This window comes from Impatiens glandulifera, chromosome 9 (genome assembly GCF_907164915.1).
Source record: "Impatiens glandulifera chromosome 9, dImpGla2.1, whole genome shotgun sequence".
In the NCBI taxonomy this organism is placed as follows: domain Eukaryota; kingdom Viridiplantae; phylum Streptophyta; class Magnoliopsida; order Ericales; family Balsaminaceae; genus Impatiens; species Impatiens glandulifera.
In genome coordinates, this window is record NC_061870.1 from 29,562,978 (window position 1) to 29,587,759 (window position 24,782).

General features: G+C 31.1%; 1 protein-coding gene and 1 pseudogene across 1 annotated transcript; one reads left to right on the plus strand and one right to left on the minus strand.

Moving 5' to 3' along the window:
* Positions 1–96: 96 nt before the first annotated feature.
* Positions 97–1,674, minus strand: LOC124915300 (annotated as a pseudogene).
* A 3,584-nt stretch (positions 1,675–5,258) lies between these two features.
* Positions 5,259–10,377, plus strand: LOC124914688 (aspartokinase 2, chloroplastic-like). The gene is made up of 13 exons (XM_047455285.1): positions 5,259–5,764; positions 5,856–5,938; positions 6,011–6,051; positions 6,393–6,547; positions 7,126–7,275; positions 7,378–7,473; positions 8,305–8,421; positions 8,833–8,952; positions 9,026–9,118; positions 9,198–9,314; positions 9,520–9,636; positions 9,737–9,799; positions 9,978–10,377. Exons 1-13 carry the CDS (start codon positions 5,366–5,368, stop codon positions 10,131–10,133), a joined length of 1,707 nt encoding a protein of 568 aa, XP_047311241.1. The 5' UTR covers positions 5,259–5,365; the 3' UTR covers positions 10,134–10,377.
* The last annotated feature ends 14,405 nt before the right edge of the window (positions 10,378–24,782 follow it).

Here is a 24,782-nt window from a genome sequence, read left to right on the forward strand (position 1 = left end):
TTTTTAATCCTATTAACCCAGACATTTTCCTGTTCCGAAACAAAACTTTGAAAATAAGTCATGTTCAATGTCCAATGATATAAACATAATGATCACCTACTAGCCACAAAAAATGGATTCATATTCAGAATTGGATTCAAAATGTGTTTACCTGTTCCCAGTGCTAAAAAAAATACATTTGGGTCCGCTACAAAGAAGAACAAAAAGAAATGTTACAAAAACGCGATGAGCAACAAAAAGACCAATTTTCTGAAAAAATAATAGGTAACTAGAGAAGTCTAAGATGTGCAGTATCGTTCAATCTCTTAATCTGCCATCCCGTTTTCCACGAATGTTGCAGTAAAGTCACAGAAGAATCCTCAATACATATCCTATTCGACATAACAGGGCTGCATCCAAGTATACCAGTCAGAAGACACTTGATCGGCATACAGTGAGTAAAAACGCCAATTATGCTGCTGCTGCTGCTGGTGGAAGAAGCAGGGCCATGATTAGAAGAACCTTGATGATCCATTGTTGTCGATGTTGTCACTCGTGGAGACATTTCATCGTCTGCTTCTTGATCTCCTCCTCCAGTTGTAGTGGTCACAACCTGTAGCCTGCTCTTTCCCGATTTCTTCCTTGGCCCGTGCCATTGCTGTCTCTGAACCAAATCCAAATGGGGGGAATTCTGATGAGAAAAATCTCTCTTCTCATTGTGAAATGGTGGGGAGATTTCGGTAATGCCACTAATAAATTTCTCGGGTAACCCTAGAATGGTCTTATATAGGAATTGCGACATTCGAAACTCCACCTGCCGCAGTGATTCACCTGATGGAGCTGAGATATCCGGCTGAAATCTCTCCATTAAGCTCGAAAGTTCAGGTGTGTAAATTTCAGACCGGCGGCAGCCCTCCCAATGACCATGACTCATATCTACAAGTGCCTCACATGTCTGTATCTGCTCCTCCACAAAATTCATCTCCTGTTTAAGATTTACATGAATCCCTAACCCTAATTAGGTTCAACTAACAGCAACAGTAATGTAGAAAACGAAAACAAAAGGAGATGATACCTGACAGATCGAAACAGCAGTTTCTCTAGCCCGTTCCAATGGTGATGTATACACCGTATTGAATCGAATCCCCTGCGATCTAAAAAACACAGCTAAAGCTCTTGCTTGTCGCTTTCCATTTGGAGTAAGAGCAGCTTCTGGACATTGACCTGCAATCAAATCAGGCCTCGAATTCATGTGCCAATCACCGTGGCTGATGAAATATAGCTCCGTGACTGTGCGATCATCGTGAATGGCGTCGAATGAGAAGGTTCTGTTGAATTGAGGCGGAGGAGGTAACGATGGAGGCGGAGCGAGAACATTGTAAGGATCCCAAACCTTGATAGAGCTACCGAGACGCGGCGTGCCTAGAGAGGATAGCTGGGGAGATGAGGAGAAGCGGAGGCGTGACAAGGTAACATTTCTGGCTCTTGTTCTAGAACCTTCTTCACTAGACTGTTGATAACCAACTCTCTTGTTCCGTTCCTTGTAACTCCATCTTCTTCTTCTTCCTCTTCTTCTTCTTCTTCATCTTGATCTTCATCTTCTTCTAGGTCATCTTCATCGACTGGTACAGACTGATGAGCCCCCATGGTTTATGGAGATCTATAGAAGATTGGATCAGAGAAAAAAAAAAGTAGAAGATGAAGAAGAAAGACTAATATATATTGGATGAGAAATCAATTATTTATTTTTGAGTATTAAAATTAACGATTATAATTAAATAAGATAATGATGCAAAATTCCATTAAGCCTATATTACCTTCAGTGCCGAAATTCGAAATTCATCCCTGAACTCAAACGTAATATTTAATTTATACATCAAAATTAAAATCATGAAGAAATATAAGTCCCAACTAGGGTTTTACAATTTAGTAATCTTACAACTAGGGTTAGTCGATTATCTATTAGATAGATATTTATATTTTATTTTTAAAATTGAAAATGTTTGAAAACAGGTCAAAACAAAATAAATGTTATTATAATTAATTAAAATTTAACTAAATAAATTATATATTATGAATTATCATAAACCTTACACAAAATCATAAATTTATTGTTTGGTAGCAGGATAATATCATAAATTTATTATTTGGTAGGGTTAAATGTTATATAGATATAAATTATAGATGGTATAAATTATATAGGTCATGAGTATTTGATTGAGAATATAAAATATGTATAAATTATATAAGTTTTATTATTTGTGTTTAATTGGTGGTATAAGAAAAGAGTAAGAGTAAAAGACTATTTTATTATTATATTTATATAAATTATTTTTAATTATTATTTTAATATTTATAGTTTATAATTTTATATATAATTTTTTTATAATTTAACTTATATAGTTAAATAAATAAAATTTTTAAATCATTATATTTAAAATTTATATATTATTATAATTATTTGTATAAAATAAAATATTAATAATAATAATTTTATTAAATAATATTAAAATTATAATGGTATAATTGTTTATTTATTATTATTATTTAAATTATAAATTAAATATAGTTAAATATAAATTAATATTTAGATATAATTATTATGATTATATTTTAAATATAATACAAAAGAATTGAAATTTGAATAATTTTATAAAATTAAAAGATAAAAAAGAAATATTAAATTTTACCATTCTTGTACAGGTAAGAATATGTATTATATTATATCATTTTTAAAGTATAACCAAATAATACACATAATAAACATAATAGTAAGCATATATCAAATTAGAATACTATACTAATAAAGTTATAGAATACAGTATTATTGACATAATAGTAAGCATATATCAAATAGATAACAAACATCCAAGATTAATGTGATTAGATGGTGCAATCTTCAAAATATATTTAGACAATTCCAAATTTCTTTATAAAGCAATATTATTTTAAATAATATAAAAATAAATAATTAACAAGTTAAAAGATAATAAATATTAAGTAAAAACATAATAACAAAATATTTTATTTATAATACTTTAAATTGAAATTAAAATATTAACTATTAACTTTCTATCCTTAAAAGAAAAATATATTAAATATTTTCTTAACTTCAAATTCATTTATGATCGTGTTACATTCTTTTATTAATTATTTTTTCATTTTATTATGATTTGTGAAATATTATTCCAGTGTATATCGAAGTAGAAGTTGATTTTTGAAGCCCATAATGAAGACGAGAAAGAAATGTGGTCATGAGCGCTTGCACTATTGCGGTAGCTTTATATGCTTTCGTTCGGTTCGGTTCGATTCAGTTCGGTCTAGGACAGATATGCATACCGCCAATTTGCAACTGTATGGGTCTAGTTTGGTGTTTTTCATAGTTTTCGACTCGATTTAATCATCTTGGATTTTTTTCCGGTTTAGTTGGCTTTTAACAGTATTAAAAAAAATTGTTCCTGTTATTTATTTTTCTGGGACATTTGGTCATTAGAAAACAATTTTGTCCAATTTAACTATTAGTTTGGTAAACTTTTTCTTTAAAGAACATGACAAAAAAAAATTCAAGCTTATACACAAAGAAGATATTTTTTAATACATAATATTAATTTTGTAAGTAAAAATAAGATTTTTTTGAATGAGTGAAACTGTTATTGACATTCCAATTTAAATTCCAATTCTACTATAATTAACATTAAACTACAATTCAATTATTATATTTGAAAAAAAAATACAATAAGTCAATTCTCGTTAAAAAAAACAGTTGAACATTTTAATTTACTAAATAAAAAAATATCGCAAGTTAATTTCATAAATTCAAAAAACAAAATATCGATTCAATATTTAACTTCCTAAATAAAAAAACAGTTCAATATATTAACTTAGGGGTTAAAACGAGTCAAGCTACTCGTGAGTAGCTCGGTCAAAGTTCGACTCGAACTCGGTTTGACTAAGCTCGATTCGAGTTCAAATAACTCAATTATAAAATAAAGCTTGAGTTTTATATTTGTTGTTTGAGTAGCTCGCGAGTACCTCGTTATATATATAAATATATAACAAATCAAACCATAATTTCTCTCCTCCCATTTTTAAACAGTCAAACTCATCTCTCTTTTCACATTCCATTCTCAAATCAAACTCACTATTTTCTCATTATATTTCCAAATGGGCAAATCCACATCTCTTCTTATTCCTTTATTATTCAGATTCTTTCTCTATCAAAAGACTTCAAAGATTGCTTTGCTATTTTATATTTTGAATCTTGTAAATATTGAAAATAATGTATCATATAATAAGATGTTTGTGATTGAATGATTATCTTCAAATTATGTGACTTTATTTATATTTTTCATTCTTAAATAATGGTGTGATTATATATGTGTAATTTGTGAAATATATATTATATTATGTTTGAAACATTATGCAGTAATAAAATATAATTTTCATTTAATTTTCGAGTTTGAGTAGCTCGAATTGTAATAGATCCGAGTATAAATTTTTGTACATGATCAAGTTCGAGTATTTATAGTGCAATTTGAGTCCAGTTCGAATAGTATCAAGTAAGGTACTCGGCTCGACTCGTTTACACCCTTATATTAACTTACTAAATTAAAAAAAGAAAATATCGATTCGAGATTTTAACTTTATAAATTTTAAATGAATTTATCGGTTTATTGTAAATGATAAAATAATAACAATTTTTATTTAGAATTATAATTTCGAAGTTAAAAAAAATGTAAATGTGAGAATTATAAAAACGTATTAATTTGAATTCTATTATAATTATAATTATAATTATAATTTTTAATATTTAATGTTACCCAATTCCAATTCTATGTCTATAAAACATACCTAAAATCTTTTGTAGAAGTTTTCATAAATATAAATGTAATATTTTCTTTTAAAATTCCTGTTTGACAATATTATTATTTAATAATGAAAACATAGTTATAGAAAACGACGTTGTACCCGTCAGCACCCAGCAGAAACAGCAGCTGTAGTACTTTTTTGTTTGGTTTGGTTTGGTTTGGGGTTACTTGAATGCAAGATCGCCGCGCCGCCGCGGATTTGTGAAGGAGGAAGAAGAGCTTGACGAGGAATATATTTGTACTTCCCGTCGCTTTCACCTCTATCAGAGTAGAACAAGGTACAGTTCCTTTCTAGATTCTTCTTCATGTTAATGTCTTTTTATTGCATCGTCCGCTTATCTTTTGCTTGACAAAGATTCCTGTGCTTCTGTTTCGGATTCATCCAATTTCTTTGTTTAATCTTACAGGAAAGTTCCGTTCAATGTCTTGCATAAGTCATTAGATCCACCACCGATAAGCTCTCTTCAATTCACTTCCTTTATCATTATTGTTATATCACTGTAGTTAATTGATTAACAATGACTTCCAATGCCTTGCAACTTCGTTTCGTTCAAGCTCGGCATCCTTATTCTTCGGTTGGACTTGGACGTTTCAATTTCCAGCTTTTCCCACCAAATGAACGGCTCCATTTTACTAACTCCGTGGCTTCAGTTTCCCCTTCTTATACTACATCATTTTCCAAAGTCTCTTGTAAGGGAAGAAATGATACTGATGTGTTACTCGAAAGGAATAAAGCTGACATGCAGAATCTAGGCGGCTTATCAAACGAATTAACATGCGTAATGAAATTCGGTGGATCCTCAGTTGCATCTGCAGACAGGATGAGAGAAATCGCTCATTTGATTCTCGGGTTTCCTGAAGAGAGACCTGTCATCGTTCTTTCTGCCATGGGAAAGACAACTAACAAACTTTTAAATGTAAACTATATGTTCTTCTTCTTTCTTATTAAAAAAATTTGAAGCAGTTTGCAAAGTTCGAAGCTAACAATGTATAGTGGTCTTTGCGCAGGCTGGAGAAAAGGCTGTTAGCTGTGGGATTTCGAATGTTTCTAGTTTAGAAGAATTAGCTTTTGTCAAAGCCCTCCATTTCAGGTGAGTGGGTATTTTTTTCTATCTGCATTTCTTTCCTGTACTGATAAATATTTCCTTATGTTTGTCGTGTAGAACTATGGATGAACTTGGAATTGATATTTCAATAGTTTCAAGTAAGTTAGATCTCTTCTACTTATGAGTTTCTATTGCTTACTTGTTCTGGTAATAACATTGTTGCCTTATAAACTTTGTTGCCTTTCATGCATGCTACATAAAAATGTACTAAAAAACATGTGTTTAAGAACATCTCTACTGCTTTTGAAAAAGTTCTTAGGCTAATTGTTAGGATAATACGAAAAAGAAACGAATTTCTCACAATTTTATTACCCATTCCCCAAGTTTTAATGAAACATTATTCTGATCACTGGTTACATGTCTATAAAAGTGTTGTATTGTATATTCCATGGGGGACTTGGCTGTGTTTATTGCCAAGTTTTGTGAAAATGTGTGACAGCCCACCTTGAGGAATTGGAGCAGCTTTTGAAGGGAATTGCTCAAGTTAAAGAATTGACTCTTCGTACAAAAGACTATCTTGTCTCGTTTGGAGAATGCATGTCAACAAGAATTTTTGCTGCATATTTGAATAAAATCGGTGTTCGGGCTCGCCAAGTATGTCTATTCTATAATTGGGAGCTTTTGGAGTATATAACTACTATATTTTGCTATTTATTACTGCCTTCCTGGGAATATTTTCAAATGTATTAATCTGTTATTTTTCATTAATTGGTGGCAATATCTTTGTTAATGGGACAAAAGTGATGGTTAGTGTCTCCATTAGAGGTGGTAGTAGTTGGGATTTTATCTTATTTGTGAAGTGCAGGACAAGATGTCTTGTTTATGTATTAAAGCTAAAAGTCTTATACCACACTTCAATATTTTCCTTGGTTCCACTGCTCACATGCTATTTTACTTTTCATCGTCTGCTTGAGCACTACCTTGGTTGATTTGTCTTTTCAATTCATAAGCAAATCTAAGAAATGCTTGTAGATAACTTGTTATATCTGAAAGCTTTTAAGTGCATGCATGCCAGCGACGACAGACAGACTCACCTTCTAATTATAATCTAAAGAAGTATTGAACACTAGAATTTGTCCTTCAACTCATTTACTTACCCTTTTTATATTTTGGTGAATTGCCTTATTAGCATTTCCCACAAAGACCAATCATTAAACTCTTATTTTTTGCAGTATGATGCATTTGACATTGGCTTCATAACAACAGATGATTTCACCAATGCCGACATTTTAGAGGCGACTTATCCTGCAGTTGCAAAGAGGTTATACAGTGATTGGAGTTCTGATCCTGCAATTCCTGTTGTTACTGGTTTTCTTGGAAAGGTTCTTCTTGATGGCTGACTGATTTACTTAGAAGTGTTTGATTAGTTCACTACCTTGCATGAATTGCAATTTAACCCATTGTGCAATTACTATGTTTCTCAGGGATGGAAGTCTTGCGCCATTACTACATTTGGAAGAGGTGGTAGTGACTTGACTGCTACAACTATTGGTAAAGCACTGGGTCTTCGTGAGATCCAGGTTAGTGTCTAGCTGTTTTCACCTGCTAGTAATTGGTCAAAATGTCATGTACTTGAGAAAAGTCACCTTATGAATTACAGAATTAGAAAATGGGTTATCCAATCCCAAATTTTCTATTCAACCCATTTTTATTTCAGGTTAGGAGCAAATTCAATCCATTAAAAAAACTGACACAATCAATCTAACCCAAACTTTGCACTAAATTTGTATATAACCCGAGATTTTAAGATTTATTGGTGTATAGATAATTGCTTAATCACTTGTACTCAGTATGCACTATTTTTAGCTGACAAAAAGAAAAATGTTCATTTTTTTGCCCAAAATACAAACAGAAAATGCCTAATTTAGCACAATGCACCAAAAGATGTTAAATTTCCAGTCTAAATTGACGGATCTTATTAGAGATAAATGACTATATTTTAGAGAGAGAGGGAGCAGACACTTTGCAAAGTTAGTAAGAGGTGACATGAAAGAATGTCCCCTGTTATTTTTGTTAGCGTCCCAAACGACCCATTTAATTTTTAAACCCGGAATGCAACCAAATTTCAAACTTTGGGCACTTGAATGTAAACATGCACACAACTTCTGAAAATACAGGGTAGAGCTTGGTCAAATTTTGGGTTAATTCAAGTTAATTTTTTTCGAGAAAATGGAAATTCAAGTTTTAGTCATCCCTAGTATGTTATTTTGTTCATTTGAATGCAACATGTCTACTTTAGGTAATTTCTAATTCTGATGCAAAAAGAGACAGTAAAAGAGTGTTATAATACATGCAAAATCTGAAATTTTTATGTTGAATATTTATAGCTAATCTAATTCTGTATACTTCAGGTATGGAAGGATGTTGATGGTGTCTTAACATGTGATCCCAATATATATACAAGGGCACAACCAGTTCCATATCTTACATTTGATGAGGCTGCAGAACTTGCTTATTTTGGTGCACAGGTATCATTATCTATTGTTTGTTCACTCAATTTCTCCATGTAGCAATAATGTAATAATAGTTGAAACTGCACAAGATGGAAAGGTTGATTGACATACATGTGGTCGCAGCCATTTGATTGTGCAAATTTGTAGCATTAGTTAGAGCCTTCATTATATGTCACATAATTTGTTTTCCTAATAGTTCAACTGCAAATTGTAGATAATGCGAAGTAGCGCATTGTGTTGACTACTTTGTTCCATATTCCACTTTGATTAATAAATAATAACACATTCTAAACCTACCTTCAAAGCTCTTCATCACTTTTCTATTTGGAATCAGTTTTCTTTTTTCATCATTGTTTGTTCACATTAGTTACAATCCTAGTCAAGTGTTAATTCACATATGCTCAAATATTTATCTACTTTTAACAGGTCCTGCATCCGCAGTCCATGAGACCAGCAAGGGAAGGAGATATTCCTGTTAGAGTTAAAAATTCTTACAACCCAAAAGCCCCAGGGACCCTCATCACCAAAAAAAGAGATATGAATAAGGTTGTTGCATCACATCTGACTAAAATACTGGTTAAGAATGTAGTAATTTATTCCCATTGTAAATACTTGACAGGCATTGTTAACTAGCATTGTCTTGAAACGAAATGTTACCATGTTGGATATCGTGAGCACTCGAATGCTTGGTCAATATGGCTTTCTTGCCAAGGTAAGCAAACTTATTTTTTGGACATCTTTCTTGTATCTAGGTGGGATTCTTTTCGATATCTATTTATTTCTTCTTGCAGGTATTCTCCATCTTTGAGGATTTGGGCATATCTGTGGATGTTGTAGCAACAAGTGAAGTCAGTATTTCTTTATCTTTAGATCCATCAAAGCTCTGGAGCAGAGAATTGATTAAACAGGCAAGCATATGATAATCTTGGTTTATTTTCCATTTATATATTAGATAGATTATTATCATGTCATAAAGTTAGCCTCCTCCAGGGAAAAAATCTTGATCTCAAAATTAATTTTTTATTACCATGTCAAATTTGTGTTTGATGCCTAGCCTGTTTGTTTATGTGTGGGTCAGATATCTGATTATATTGTATGATTTTCTTTGGTAAGGAACTTGATCATGTTCTGGACGAGCTTGAAAAGATTGCAGTTGTGAATCTTCTTCAACATAGATCAATCATATCTCTCATAAGCAATGTCCAGAGAAGCTCACTTATACTAGAGAAGGTTTTCTCATTAATACCAATCAAAATTTAATTACATGAAATCTCGATTTTATACCTTTAAAGCTCAACGTGACCTTTTCTTTGTCTCTGTTTTTTGGTAGGCATTTCATGTTCTTCACACCAATGACATTAATGCCCAGATGATTTCTCAGGGTGCATCCAAGGTATATAATTTTTTTTTGTCTTTGAATAACATCAAATGAATATTTATACATCTGTCATATGGAAGGCTCCTTTTTAGGTATTCATGCACTTATTAGAAGAGGTTAACCTGAAAAGCTAACCAATTGTCCAAGTAAATTAAAGTTAGTTGATTTTTGTTGTTGTTGTTGGACATATCAGGTGAACATCTCGTTGATAGTAAACGATAGTGAAGCAGAGCAGTGCGTGAGGGCTATTCACTCTGCCTTCTTTGAGAATGACGACGTACCTCAACATGGTTTCGAAACACAATATGAGGAGAAGAACCCCGTGCTGATATCAATAAACGAGTGTTGATTTGGTTCATCACTCACGATGTGTAACTGTAGCGATAACACAAAATAAGTTATTGTACTGTTAAATGGATAGTGGTTTGTTTGATATAAACTTCAAGAAAGATTCATGAAAGAGATATGTAGTATATTTACATACTATTCTTGTCGAGTTAGCTTTTTTCAGATAATAAACTCTGGTTAGAGAGTTTGCACTAGAAGAGATCGATTGTAATAAGTCTTACTTTGGAGTGGGCATTTAAAATATTTTAAGAATGATTATGAGTTAACCATTCTGTTTATGAAATTACCATGTCATAACAACATACATTAATAAAATTATATTATTGATTAAAAATGATAAAGATTATAACAAATTAAAGTGACAAATAATTTTCTTACTTAATGATAATCATATGTAAGAAATGAATTAATATTTATATATAAAAAATAAAAATAGGAAAATATCAAAGAGATCAAAACATAAAAATAGACATGGTTGAAACATACCCATTCCAATCAAACAAATAAATGGTCAAAATAACTAAATCTAGTTTTGAAAAAAATTAATATACATGACATAATTATATTAATAAATTTAATAACTTTTTTCATTACAATTTCATAATATATTGTTAATTGTTGATACTTTGTCATTAAAAATAAACACAATTTCTCATTAAATTTGTATTTTGTTAATCATGTATAACCTTCTCTTTTTAGTCATTTAATTTAAAACCTTATTTTTTTTAGTCATTTAATAGTTAAAAGATAAGTAAGTGAAGAAAATTAACAATTTTAAATATTAAATAAAAATATATTTTAGTCAATTAATTTAAAACCTTTTATTTTTATTTTAAAAAAATAGTATTTATTCAAAATAATTCTACCTTGATCAAACAAGATCTTAGTAAAAAAGCACGGACATGATTAATATTAATTTTGGTTCCTATAATTTATTTATTTTATAAACAAAAAATATTTACTTTTTAAACATTTTATACTTAAATAAAATGAAGTGCTTCGTTTCAGATCAATTCTTCGCTGCAATCGCTTCGATCCACCCCCTCGGTGAAAAACCGTAATACGCCCTGACGAATTCCTACCAGCAGGCTTCCCTGTACTCAAAGTGAATTGTCTAAGTGCTCTCCCCTTTTTGCTTTGTTTCATTGTCTATCTTGTAATCATTCGATTCCGTCCTACTCCTACTCCTCCTTCTCCCTGTTGATAGGATCGTCGTTGGTCCTTTTTCTGAGGCTCAATCCGAGCATTAGGGTTTGGACTCACTTCTGGGAAGTTCTTGGGTTTTATGATCGTGCGTGGCACTTCTTGCTCGCTCCGCGGCATACCGAAAAAAGAGTAAAAGAAGAAAACGAAGTAGATTCCCTTTTATGACCAAGAGCCCATCCTTGATCCAAGCCGAGTTTTGCATTCCGCCGCTTGGTGCAAAAGGCGGATCGCGGGTCCTTTTGAGAATCCCATCTCGAATACGATGCGGTACGGTACTCGTGACCCTGCTGGTGGCTGCCATTGCCTCACACAACAATGCTGCCAGTTCTGCCTTCCTACTTAACCGCGACTTTTGATTGGTCCGTCCAAGCTTATACTGACACACCATATCAATCAAACTTGGCAAGTTTGTCTTGCTTGCCATCGTCCCTGTTTTGGCGTGAGTTTCTTCTGGGTCAGGAAGTCACTCGTCGCCGCATTATCTGTCTTGACCACGAATCGTGAACTGCCTCCACGTTTTCAAATAGTGCACTATTGCTGTCATCTTCTTTTCTTGGACCGCGCGCTCTTCTCGGTCTCATTGAGCTTTTGGCTCTTATCTTATATGTGATAGGCTTACCAACTGATTCTCAATTTGGTTTCAAGTTTTCTTAAAAATAATTTATTCTTACAGAATAAATAAAAAAAAAAACAGCCTGAACAGTAAATAAAATTCTTACAATCCTACTTTGTTTCCCTATAAATTCCGTACATACTGTTGGATTTTTATTGTTTTTAAAAAAAATTATGTCACATTATTAATTAAAATATTATTCTTTCTACTTTTATTAAATTTAAATTTTAAATAAAAAAAATATTTTGATAATTCATTTCATAAAAATTCCATATATATATATATAATTAAATTATATTTTTCAAAAATTTCTATAAAATTCTGAAAAAAACTTAAATTTTTGTTTGGTAATGAGCTATTTAAATAATCGATTAATTATTTAAAAATTAATAATGGTGGATTATTTTAAAAATATAAGATATTGTTTTTTTTAAAAAAAATTTAAAATGTATTAATATATAATGATAAAATATATATTTTTAAAAATAAAAGATATTTTTTGGTGTAATTGATTCATAAAAATGTCTAATTATCCAACGGAATATAACATTTAAAGGGAAATTTATTTTATGTGAAAAAGTTTTCGTGAGCAATCTATATTTATTGTGAGGATGGTTATTCGACCAATTTTTTGGACGACAATTGGTGTAGTGTCAAAAGTCTAGCTACGACGTATCTTAAACTTGCTTCCATTGTTAAATGTAGAAATGCTACAATTAAGAACATGTTTGATCCTCGATCAAATGGTTAACGCTAGCCGAATTAGATATAGAAAAAATTAAATATTATGGAGAGTTCGTCTCATAATAGAATTTTACTTTTAGTAGGACGTAAACAAGTGTCTCCCCACCAAGGTAGCCTAGTGGTAAGAGTCAGCTTAAGAGATCAAAATATCACAAATTCGATTCAATCTGGAAGCGCTTTGAGTTTAAGGGGGAAACCATGATTGTGGGGTGTCATGCTAGTTCTCCTTTAATTAAAAAAAATAAAAAAAAATAAGTGTCCCCGTCTGAAAAAAATGTTATGCGTTGGCAATACATGAATAATTTTCATGTAAAACATTTTATAAGTTGTTCGCTAAGATGATTTCATATAATTTTTGTTGGAAAAATTTTTGGAGTCAAAAATTTCATCAAAGATCTCGTTTTTGTATGAAGCGTTATTCACGGTGGAATTCTTATGGATGATATGTGCATGAAAAATGTTGTATTTTAATTAGTCGTTGTCGTATGTGTCACGATAAGGTTGAATTAAAAACTCACTTACTTTTGCATTGTCGATGTGTGATTAATATCTAAAGTTTTTTGTGCAGTATAACTATGATTCATTGGGTGATGCCCGAGTCTTTGGCCGGTTGTTGAGAAATTTAGATTGATGCGGCTAATATGGTAGGCCTAAATTTGAGTTACCATTCAAATTATTTTTTAGAGGACTATCTGATTGAAGAGAAATCGTCGAACTTTCACTAATCGTAATTGTCTAACGCGTATTATTCATAATGCTATTATTATGATTTTTTTGAGATTCATTCTAGAAAGCCGATAAAGTCCATCGAGAATTGAATCATTCTTCTCGAGAACTTACGAGTTTAATAGTGTATTGACTAATATTTTTTTAATTTTTAGATTTTGTTTTTAATTTTTAATTTTTATTTATTTTAGTTTAATGTCATGTTTTTGTCGTTATACTCAAATAATCTTCATCATTTTTAATATATATATGAATCTTTTAATTTTTTAAAAATATTTTATTTAATAATTAATTAATATAATTGAAGAAAAATAATTAAATAAAATTATTGAAATAATTCCAATCGAATAAGAACCTATCATCAAACATAAACTAATAGAGATCACCATCTTTCATGAATCAATTTAATGGCTTAAATACTACAAAATATAATAATAATTTGATTGGTAGTATGTTTCATAATCATGAAACTAGAATGAGGAGTAATTTTTGTTTTTAACAGATACTTTAAGATTAAAATTTTAAATTTAAATTATAATAGAATTCAAATAAATATAATTTTATAATTTTAAATTCTACTTTTTTTAGTTCAAAATTATAATTTTAATATTTATTTTTTTAATATGTTATTCAAACAAAAATATGTTATTGAAGTAATAAATAAATAAATATATATATATATATATATTATTGAATCTATAACTTTCTTTTATTTAATCAACTGACATTTTTGATAAATATTTTAATTTATTTATTTTTTAATTTAAAAAATTAACATGTGAAACTAATATTTTTTAATTTAGAATATTAACACGTAAAATCAATATTTTTTTCTTATTAAAAACAAATCATACAAAAAAAACTATTATAATAAGTCGCGTCAAACTAATATTTTAATAATATATATAATATACTCAAATATAAGAATTCACTTATAATTTATCGTAATTTTTTATAGAGTAAATTTCAATATCAATTCCAATTTCAATCATTAAAACATCATTATAATTTCAATTAATAAAACATAACTTTAGATTTTGTAACTAGTGTCTAGATTGACTTGTAAAAGGTAAACATTAATAAAAGATAACAAATCATATGAATGAATGTGAAACAACTAAGCATTCTTTTACCACATGTCCATTATTAATCATACATGGAATTTTTATCCATTTGTTCAACAACTAATATTAATGGTTTATTTCTTTAAGTTTGGGATAAAACAAAACTAAGGCCTCGTTTGATGAAGAGGTTTTTGGGATAAAACCCAGTTTTTATCCCAAAACTCAAACATCTTATCAACCATTAAATCAAATAATTTTATCATTTAAATACCAAAACTACCCTCTAATTTTATCTTCTCTTTTTAAACCATCATTCTCTCACCTACATCATATCTTCTAAAGTCAAAGGGCAAATAGTCTTTAAATTTTAAAAACCATTTTTCATACTTTTTATCAAACAAGGGTTTTTTTAGATAAAATCCAGACAAAATCCAAAAAACCCCTTCCTCAAACAAGGCCTAAAAGATCAAGAACGAGCTTCAACTATACCAAAACAATGAAATAGTGCAAGAGCCCTAAGGGAGTTTAAAACATATCAATACATTTACAATGCAAGAGTTATAAGGGAGTTTCAATCTAAGACTAATTAAACATACTAAGACAATGACAATGCATACAAATAATCTATTGATAAGCCTTATATATAAGCGCTGATCAAAGGAAGAAGAATACAAAGAACCTTGGCGGCGCAAATTGAGCCCAAAATGAATCGAAATTTTAGGGTTACAAAAAGCCTAAGTTTAATTTTTGGGCTCCGTGAAAATTGACAAGGTCTTATTTTGTCATTTTTATCTAAAAATATTTCAAGCCGAAAAAATGCCCAATAAATAAAATAAAGAAAATATATTGGGCCTTAGAAAGAAAAAGAAAAACGCATAATCCATTCCCGACTTCGATTTGTAAACCCTAATTCATTTGACGCCGAACCTATATATTCAGTCCCTCGACCCTCTCCCTCTTTCATCTCGGAGGCGCTCATATCTCATTTCTTCTTTAAAAAGTATTTTGACTCTCGACTCTCTCCCTCTTTCGTCTGAGAGATAGTCTTATCTCGTTTCTTCTTGAACACATATTCAGTCCCTCTACTCACTCACTCTTTCGTTTGAGAGACGGTCACTAGTAGAAAAATGGGTATTAGCAAGGGCAAAAACCGTTACTGAAAGTATTAAACGTCGTTACTGAAACATAATTGTAACGGCAAATAAAACCGTTACCAATCGTTACTAAAAATTACGTTACAGAAACTTCACAGGTATCAGTAACGGCCTTCGAAAACCGTTACTGATAGTTAAGGAACAACAGTAACGGTTCTAGCCGTCTTAAAACCGTTACAGAAACAACACAAGTATCTGTAACGGTTTTCAAAAACCGTTACTGATATTAATGGAACAACAGTAACGGTTTTAGCCGGCTAAAAACCGTTACTGAAAGGCAGCAGTATCTGTAACGGTTTTCGAAAACCGTTACAGATACTTGTGTTGTTTCTGTGACGGTTTTTTATTTGTTAAACCGTTACAATTAGGTTTATAGTAACGGTTTTTGAATTTATTTAACCGTTACTAAACCCTAATCGTTTTTTTTACAATTTTTTACCTATATAAAACCACAATCATCAATAACCAAAACCAAAAAGCACAATCATCAATAACCAAAAACCCAAAACTACAATCATTAATTCAAAACAATAATCATCCACAAATTACAATCCAACCACAAACTACTACAATCCATCCACAAACTATAATCCATCCAAAAACTACAATATCATATCACAAATCCACAAAAACTATTAATTAACGTACTTCAAATTACATTTCAACTAACCAGAATTCAAGTGGGAAAGCGACGATCAAGTGGAAGGGGCATCATCTCTAAGTAGGAGGGGCATCATCTCGAGTGGGAGGGGCAGGTGGACGTTGATCACCGGGAATCCTGGATAATAAGAAGTTCATCGTCGATCTCATCTCAAGCATCTCATCCCGCATTCTATCACGCTCCCTTCGAGCTTCTTCACGTTCCTCTTGACGTTGCATCAATAATTCTTCGCGCTCCATTTCACGCTGCCTTTGTGCTTCCTCACGCTCCATCTGACGCTCGAGTAAAGCTTCTTCGTACTCTCTCCGTGACTGAAGCTTCTCCGCTTCACGCTCCTCTCGCATCCTCTGCATCTCCTCAAGTAAATTTTGGTTTTATTCACGGAAATTTTACGTGTCACTGCGCGGTGTGCTAGAACCACCACGAGCATCAGCTCTAAAAGATCTAGGTGTGACACCGGAGCCCAAACCCACAGCTCGCCCATGTCCTTGAGACCCGAATGCGCACTCAGCCAACTACAATTCATTTCTATTCGGGTCTTCTTCTATAGCAGTTCGCAAGGCAGTCTACAAACACAAATTACATTTGATTACATACATAAAATAAATAAAATAAATAAAACTAATAAACACGACTTACCAATTTTTCTTGAATAATAGGTGGAACCTCCGGATTTGGATCTTGCAGAGTTGGTTTCTTTGTATGAGTGTGCATAAATAATTCCGCAAAATTAGGCGACGTACCGGTAGTCTTCTCCTGTACAAATTTAATAATTAATAAAAACGTAATAACATTATAAACTTTGTTATTCAATGATAAAACAAACCATTTGCTTCTCCACTTGCGAAAATGAGATGCTGCCCGCATGATTCTTGTACAAAACACGCGACCTATTTTGCGCATTCACAGTACTTGTTTTCTGCAAATAAGAAAACATTTGTGTTTAATGAATGATTAATGTAAGAGCTCTTTATAAACACTTTAATTTACCTTGAATTTCGGAGTGAGAAAGCGACGATCAAGTAGATAATGCCAATCACTTATTTCGATCTCGGGAGGGGGATTTGCCCTAATCGCTTGCTCGTTACCTTCACAGGCTTTAATGTACATGGTGTTCCAATGAGATCTCCATCTATCCCATAATTTGTTGGCTTGAAATAAACTTTGTCTTCGATAGTTGTTGATATCATCCCCCACAGCCACGAAAGATCCTAAATAGTCAACATTAAAATACGATTATAGATTGTGATGAATACATAATGGACTTAATAATATAAAAAGTTACCGTGATAGTCATCCATATGTGATCTAGCTGTGTAGAGCTCAGGTCCGACCAACGCAAAGTCCTGTGAGGTAGTGCATTGGAGTCTCGAATGACACTCCCAATATGCCTCGACCAAGCTGTCCTATTCTCGCACATTGGTTTACCATCTACCGGGTTAAATTGAAGAGTCATCTTTTGCCCCGCTTGCAATCTACCAACTGCTTTATTCTTGTTCTTGCCCCGTCTCCTCCTCGAAATAGATCCTAAAATTAAACAAAAAATTATATAGGATCATAACAACTAACTTAAGCAAAAACACAAGTACCTCCATCTTGCTCCTCAGACGGGGGTTGTGTCTCATCATCATCATCATCATCGGGGTTAGTGTTTGGTACACTATCAACATTCATGACATCATCAAGGTCCAAATCAATTTCTCCGATAGAGTTACACAATTGCATAGGATCTTCTGAATGCTCCTCGGTCCTTTGTATAAGGTCGTTCAGCGCGCTGCTTAAAATCTTATCTTGCATTCTTTTAGGTGCCATGATAGCTGCAAATATTGAATGTAATGTTTATAAGACAAATTTACAAGTAACCCTTCATAGAAAATAATTCAACCTTAATTAGAATAACGAGGATTTATCGGTGTCACAATTTTCCATTCAAGCCTTGATGCCATATCTGTAGAGTAAAAGACTTTTTGTGCTTGGCTTGCCATTATGAATGGTTCATTTAATTGCATACATTATCTACTTGAACAACCCTACATCTAGTCATTATGACTTGTTTATGCAACCTGATTCATCAAATCAAACGCAAAAAGTGAATCAATCTAATGAAAATCTATTAAGCATAGTCTACCAATCCATTCACAAACTAATCAATCTAATTCATACACAAACTTCAACAGCCCTACATCTAGTCATTACCTAAATCTCAGTCAATGTCAATGAAAATAATAAAGAAAGCATCATGCATATATATATATCATCAATCCGCGACAGGAAATACAAGGGCAAATTCAGACGGTGAAAATTGAATTTTTAGCAAAATAAAATGAAAGAAGGGTATTGAGAAAACAGACACATATAATCCAATAACTAAAGTTGAGAAATCTAACACTATTCAATATGCAGCCAAACTGTAAATAATCCACACACATAAATATCTGACTAACTATTTGATTCTACATATATACAATTGTCAAAGTGTTGATACCAAACACACACACATATAATAATAGTTAAATTCATTAATCTCATTTGAATGTAGATTCACTAAGGAGGTTCTCCCTGCAAAACATGGTCCCAGATCTTCTACACCTCACGAACATGAATTATATCATCAATGGCTAGCAGAAGATCAAACACATTCAAACACACACATATAATAAAAAAGAACCTAACTTAATGCTAAACATGATCTCTGCAGAAGTGCTTAAATGCATACATTACATCTGTCTAAACATACGAGAAAACTATATATAGTTTTGTATTTTACTAGGTTTGAGGAAATCAGATGCCAACCATTATTCTCATCACTTGACCAGATGAATTCCAGAATCTGTCACACTTGACATATATCTCAAAAAGACTCTCAATTAGTTTGAATAAACTTCAATCAAGTTTATAAGATCTTAGACAACTTATAGAACACTGATTTGGCAAGTTTACAATTCATTTTGTGAGATATGATCAAATATTTATCAAGTTTTCAGTAAATATTTTCTGAAACACAACTTGTATTAACCCTATTTTAACCATTAAAAGCAGTAAATTATGAACCTTAATTTGGTGATGAAGAAGCAAAAACGCGGCTGAAGTTGAAGAAGACAGCAAACAACAACAATGGAGTTCTATGCGTCAATGAATTCCTTTGAGATTAGAACGGAATTATGACAATACCTAATTAATATTATGACAAATTTATTACCAGATTGAACGGAAGTGATTAATAATGATATGAATCCAAAATTCTGAAAAAAGAAGAACTTACCAGATTGACCGGAAGGCAGTCGCGGCGGTGATCGGAGGGTTTGCGGGCAGACGTCGGAACATAGAAGAGGGAAGAAGAAGAGAGGAGGGAAGAAGAACTTACCTGATTTTGCGGCGGTGATCGGAGGGTTTGCGGGCGGATGATCGGCGGAAGAAGAAGCGCGTTGGAAGAAGAAGATTGACAGAAGAAGAAGGTTTGAAGATCGGCGGCAACTTCAGTCGGAAGAAAACGGGCGCGGAAGAAAACGGAAGAAGAAAAGAAAAGAAAGAAAGAAAGAAGGAAAAAAGAAAGAAGGGCGTGGGTTTTTAATGAGTATCTGTAACGGTTATAGAAAAACCGTTACAGATACTAGCAGAGAAAGATGAAAAGGCGGCCCACTTTTTGTAACGGTTATAAAGGAAATCGTTACAAAAAACATATCAGTAACAATTTTCTTCAAACGCCGTTACTGATATCCCTTATTAAAATCTTTTAACTGAGCCCTTATCTGTAACGGTTTTTCATTAACCGTTACAGATACCAGTAGAGAAATATGAAAAGGCGACCCACTTTTTGTAACGGTTATAAAGGAAACCGTTACAAAAAACATATCAGTAACGATTTTTCTTCAAACGCCGTTACTGACATCCCTCATTAAAATCTTTTAACTGTGTCCTTATCTGTAACGGTTTTTCATTAACCGTTACAGATACCAGTAGAGAAAGATGAAAAGGCGGCCCACTATCTGTAACAGTTATAGAGGAAACCGTTACAGATAACATATCAGTAACGGTTTATATAGCCGTTACTGATATCCCTCATTGAAATCTATAACCTGGCTCTTATCTGTAACGGTTTTTCATTAACCGTTACTGATACCAGTAGAGAAAGATGAAAAGACGGTCATTTTCTGTAACGGTTATAGAGGAAACCGTTACAGATAACATATCAGTAACAGTTTTCTTCAAACGTCGTTACTGATATCCCTCATTGAAATCTTTAACTGGGCTCTTATCTGTAACGGTTTATATAGTCGTTACTGATGTATTTATAATTGTAACGGTTTATTAAAACCGTTACTGATAAAAATTATTAGTAAGGGCGTTCGAGCGCCGTTACTATCAGTCGTTACAGACGACCTATTTTCTACTAGTGGGTCTTATCTCATTTCTTCTTTTTTCCTCTCTCCTTCTTTCGTTTGGGAGGCGGTCTTATCTCGTTTCTTCTGTAACATATCTTCGGTCCATTGACTCTCTCCCTGTCTGGGAGGCGACCTTATCTCGTTTCTTCTTTAACTAACAATCTTTTCATGTTAAAGGTAATTTTGATCTTCTCTTCTCCTATTTTTAAGATCAGAATCTAAATCAAATCAAATCTAATAAAAATGATTTGTCATGAGTTCTTTGCGTTGATCTCTTTAGTCCTATTCATATCGAGTTTGATCAGATGAATAAACACAATTTTCTTCTCATGTGAGCATGTGATGTAATCTTTATTAACCTGATTTTATCATAATTGTTTTTTTGAATGCAAGAGGTCATAGCAATTACTTTAACTTAATGTGTTTTAAGGGAGGATCGATCAACGACACTGGTCTATTAAGAATCGAACCGTGCGGTAATCTTTGTTAGTCTGAATCCTATCATAATAGTTTTAATAGATTTATTATATAGTTTTCTTGAATATATTTCATTTAATTTTTAAAAATTTATTGCTACAGAATCCTGAAATCAAATCAAATCAAATCAAAGTTTTCGCATTAGAATTACAAGGTAAATATCTTCGATAGATTACAGTGAAATGTTCAATTTTCTTGATATGAAATTGATTTTCTTCATCATAGATCTATCCATATTTATTACTCTATGGTAGATTAATTGTTTTCATATTGGTCCCTATGGATGAGCATAATAAAACCTCTTCTTATTCCTCAGGTAGATCTCATTCACATTTACTTTAAATTAATATATGAGGGTTGCCTCTTCTCGATTTCCTTACTCTCCCTGTTTACTGTTTTATCTCTTCCTGTGAAAAGGAATGGGGGAGTAGAGAGATTTCGGAACCGTCAATAAAATGATTGGTGAATTAATTATTCTTGTCTTTATGAAAAATAATACATTATAATTTTTTTTTATTTTTTATAAAGTACTCATTTTTTTATATTCATCTTGTTATTTAACAAAAAAAAAAAAAAAATAAATAAATAAAAGATTTGATGTAATATACAAATTTTGATAATTTTTTTTATTATTCACTTTTTACTTTTTTATTATTTATTTTTCAAATATTTTAAAAATTATTTTAATTACAATTTTTTTTATTAAATATAAACCGAGTCTATTTTATATTTTATTTTAATAAAATTTAAAAATTATTATGATGATAACCATGACAAATTAATTTTAAAATGGTAAATAATCTAACTTAACAAAATTTTATAATTTGAAATAATTTATGTAATATGATTTACAAATTTAATTAATAAAAAAAGGATTTTTATCCACCTTTTACTTATTTATTTTTCAAACATTTTAAAAATTATTTTAATTACAATTATTTTTATTAAATATAAACATAATCTATTTTATTTTTTAATTTAATAAATTAAAAAAATTATTGTGATAATATTATGACAATATTATTCTTAAAATGGTAAATTATCTAAGTTAATAAAATTTTATAATTTGAAAAAAATTATGTAATATGATTTACAAATTTAATTAATAAAAAATTATTTTTATCCACTTTTTACTTATTTATTTTTCTAACATTTTAAAAATTATTTTAATTAAATATAAACAGAATCTATTTTATTTTTTAATTTAATAAATTTTAAAAATTATTGTGATAATATTATGACAATATTATTCTTAAAATGGTAAATTATTTAAGTTAACAAAAATTTTATAATTTGGAAAAATTTATGTAATATCATTTACAAATTTAATTAATAAAAAATTATTTTCTTCTTATCTTTTCATTTAATTTTCACTAAAATATATTTAATAATTTCAATTATACTTTTTTAATAAATAAAAATTTAAAAAATTTACTGTTTTTATGACTGTTATATTAGTATGATTTTTTTTCTATTAATATGATTTTTTTCTAAGATTGTAATAATCTTGACATTGTAAAAAAATTAAAAAGAATTATTATAATATAACATAATTTATAAATTTGGTGATAAAATGTTATTTTATTTACTTTTTTATTTTTTTATTTATATTTTACTTAAACAGATTTTAATTATAAATTTTATAATAAATTTAAGAGGCGTGATACGGGAAACGAAACTGGGGGAACGAATCCCTCAGCGAATCCCAGTGGCAAGACACGTAGGTTAAAAAATATTTTTTTTTTTGTTTTTTTTCCACGTAGGATAATTCTCCCTCATTTTAAACTCTCTCATTTCCTCTTTATCTCTCTTCAATCTATCTCCTCTCAAAGTTGAAACGGCAACGACCTCTCATCTCCGCTCAAAGCTCAAACTGTCTTTCATCTCCGCTAAACCCTCCCTCTCTTCAATCTATCTCCGCTCAAACTCTAACTCTAAGTATCTACTGCTATTCAAACAAAATCCACTCAAACCCTAATCCTAAGTATTTGCTGATCTTCAAACGAAATCTACTCAAACACTAATCCTAAATATCTGCTGCTCTTCAAACGGTATCCGCTTATCTGCTTCTTTTATTCAACTTCTTTTTCAAACGTTAATCAAATTCTTCTTCTCCTATCTATAAAATGTTTTGTTACTAATTAGCATTTGGTTATTGTTACAGTAAGTATGTCAACAATGACAGAGAAGAACAGTAAGACTTTAGGTAAAAGGAAATCTTCAGATAGAGATGAAAGGTAATATGAACTTATCGTTGGTGTACTGTTTTCATATACTATGTTGTCCATTGTTGATAAATATTAAGCTTAAACTATTAATATTTTGTTGTATTGTGTGTTAGACTATGTTGTCATGTGTTTTTAGTTATGTTGTCCTGTGTTTTTAGTTATGTTGTCCTGCCGATTACAATAATAGTGTCTTCTTTTTTATTTTGCAGAAAATTTAGTGGGGTGGTATATAACAGGAAGATTATCAAGAAGAATGTTGCTCCCTCTGACCCCCTACTAGTGTTTGCGAAGGCTGCTTCTAAATCCAAGACCACAACTCCATCAAAAACAATACAACCTGAGCCTAAGAATTATCGGATGAACTTAACATACAAGACCATAAAGTTGTATGAAACCAAATTATCCGAAACATTAATGTAATGGTTTCATGTTAGTAGAATTAAAACATTTACTTGTTGTGAAGCAACAATTTGTACTTAACGCTTTAATGTGAAACAACAAATCGTACTTAACAATTACTTGTTTTAGAAATACAATATTTATGTACTCAGGACAACGTAATAATAAACACATGACAACATATTACAAAATAAAGTACAACATGGTATAAGACACGGGACAACATAGTATTGGACAAATGACGACATAATTTTCGACACTAACGACATCCCAACCTTTGGAATTTTGTCTTCGGTACATTGTGATGGTGCTTCATCCATAGGGCTACACAAGAATACAAAAAAGAGAAATCAACACAAAGAATACATGACAACACATTAACAACTTATTACAGTAATACCGGACAACATATTGGATAAAACACATGAAAATATAGTTTAAAACACGGAACACCATATTACAATAATACAACTGACAATAGAATATTAACATTTCGAGTAACTTAAATATTTACAACACATGACACCAGTGTATAAAAATACAGGACAACTTAGTTTAGGACACGAGACATCATAGTTTAAGACACGGGACAACATAAAACAAAACAGAGGAAACACAAAACAACAAAAATATTAAAAATTTTACACAGGTTTTTAAAAGATGTCGGGACTACATCCGAATCATAGATGTTGGTGAATATTTGGTAACCGCTCTTCAAGTCTTTACGCCAACGGTCCAATATATAATATGCTGGCACCTGGTTCACTTTCATTCTATTCAAAACAGCCAATATATGCCTACATGGTGATGATGGTTCATACATAGGGCTACATAAGACAAAAAAGAGAAATCAGCACAAATAATACATGACAACACATGAACAACATATTACAGTAATACATGACAACATATTTAATAAAATGCAGGAAGACATATTGGATAAAACGTATTAAAACGAAAAAAAATAGTTTAAAACACGGAACAACATATTACAAT

Coding starts and splice junctions, on each gene's coding strand:
- LOC124914688 (XM_047455285.1), top strand. CDS start 5,366: ATGACTTCCAATGCCTTGCAACTTCGTTTCGTTCAAGCTCGGCATCCT. Junction 6,052..6,392: donor TGATATTTCAATAGTTTCAA/GTAAGTTAGATC, acceptor AATGTGTGACAG/CCCACCTTGAGGAATTGGAG. Junction 9,637..9,736: donor GCTCACTTATACTAGAGAAG/GTTTTCTCATTA, acceptor GTTTTTTGGTAG/GCATTTCATGTTCTTCACAC.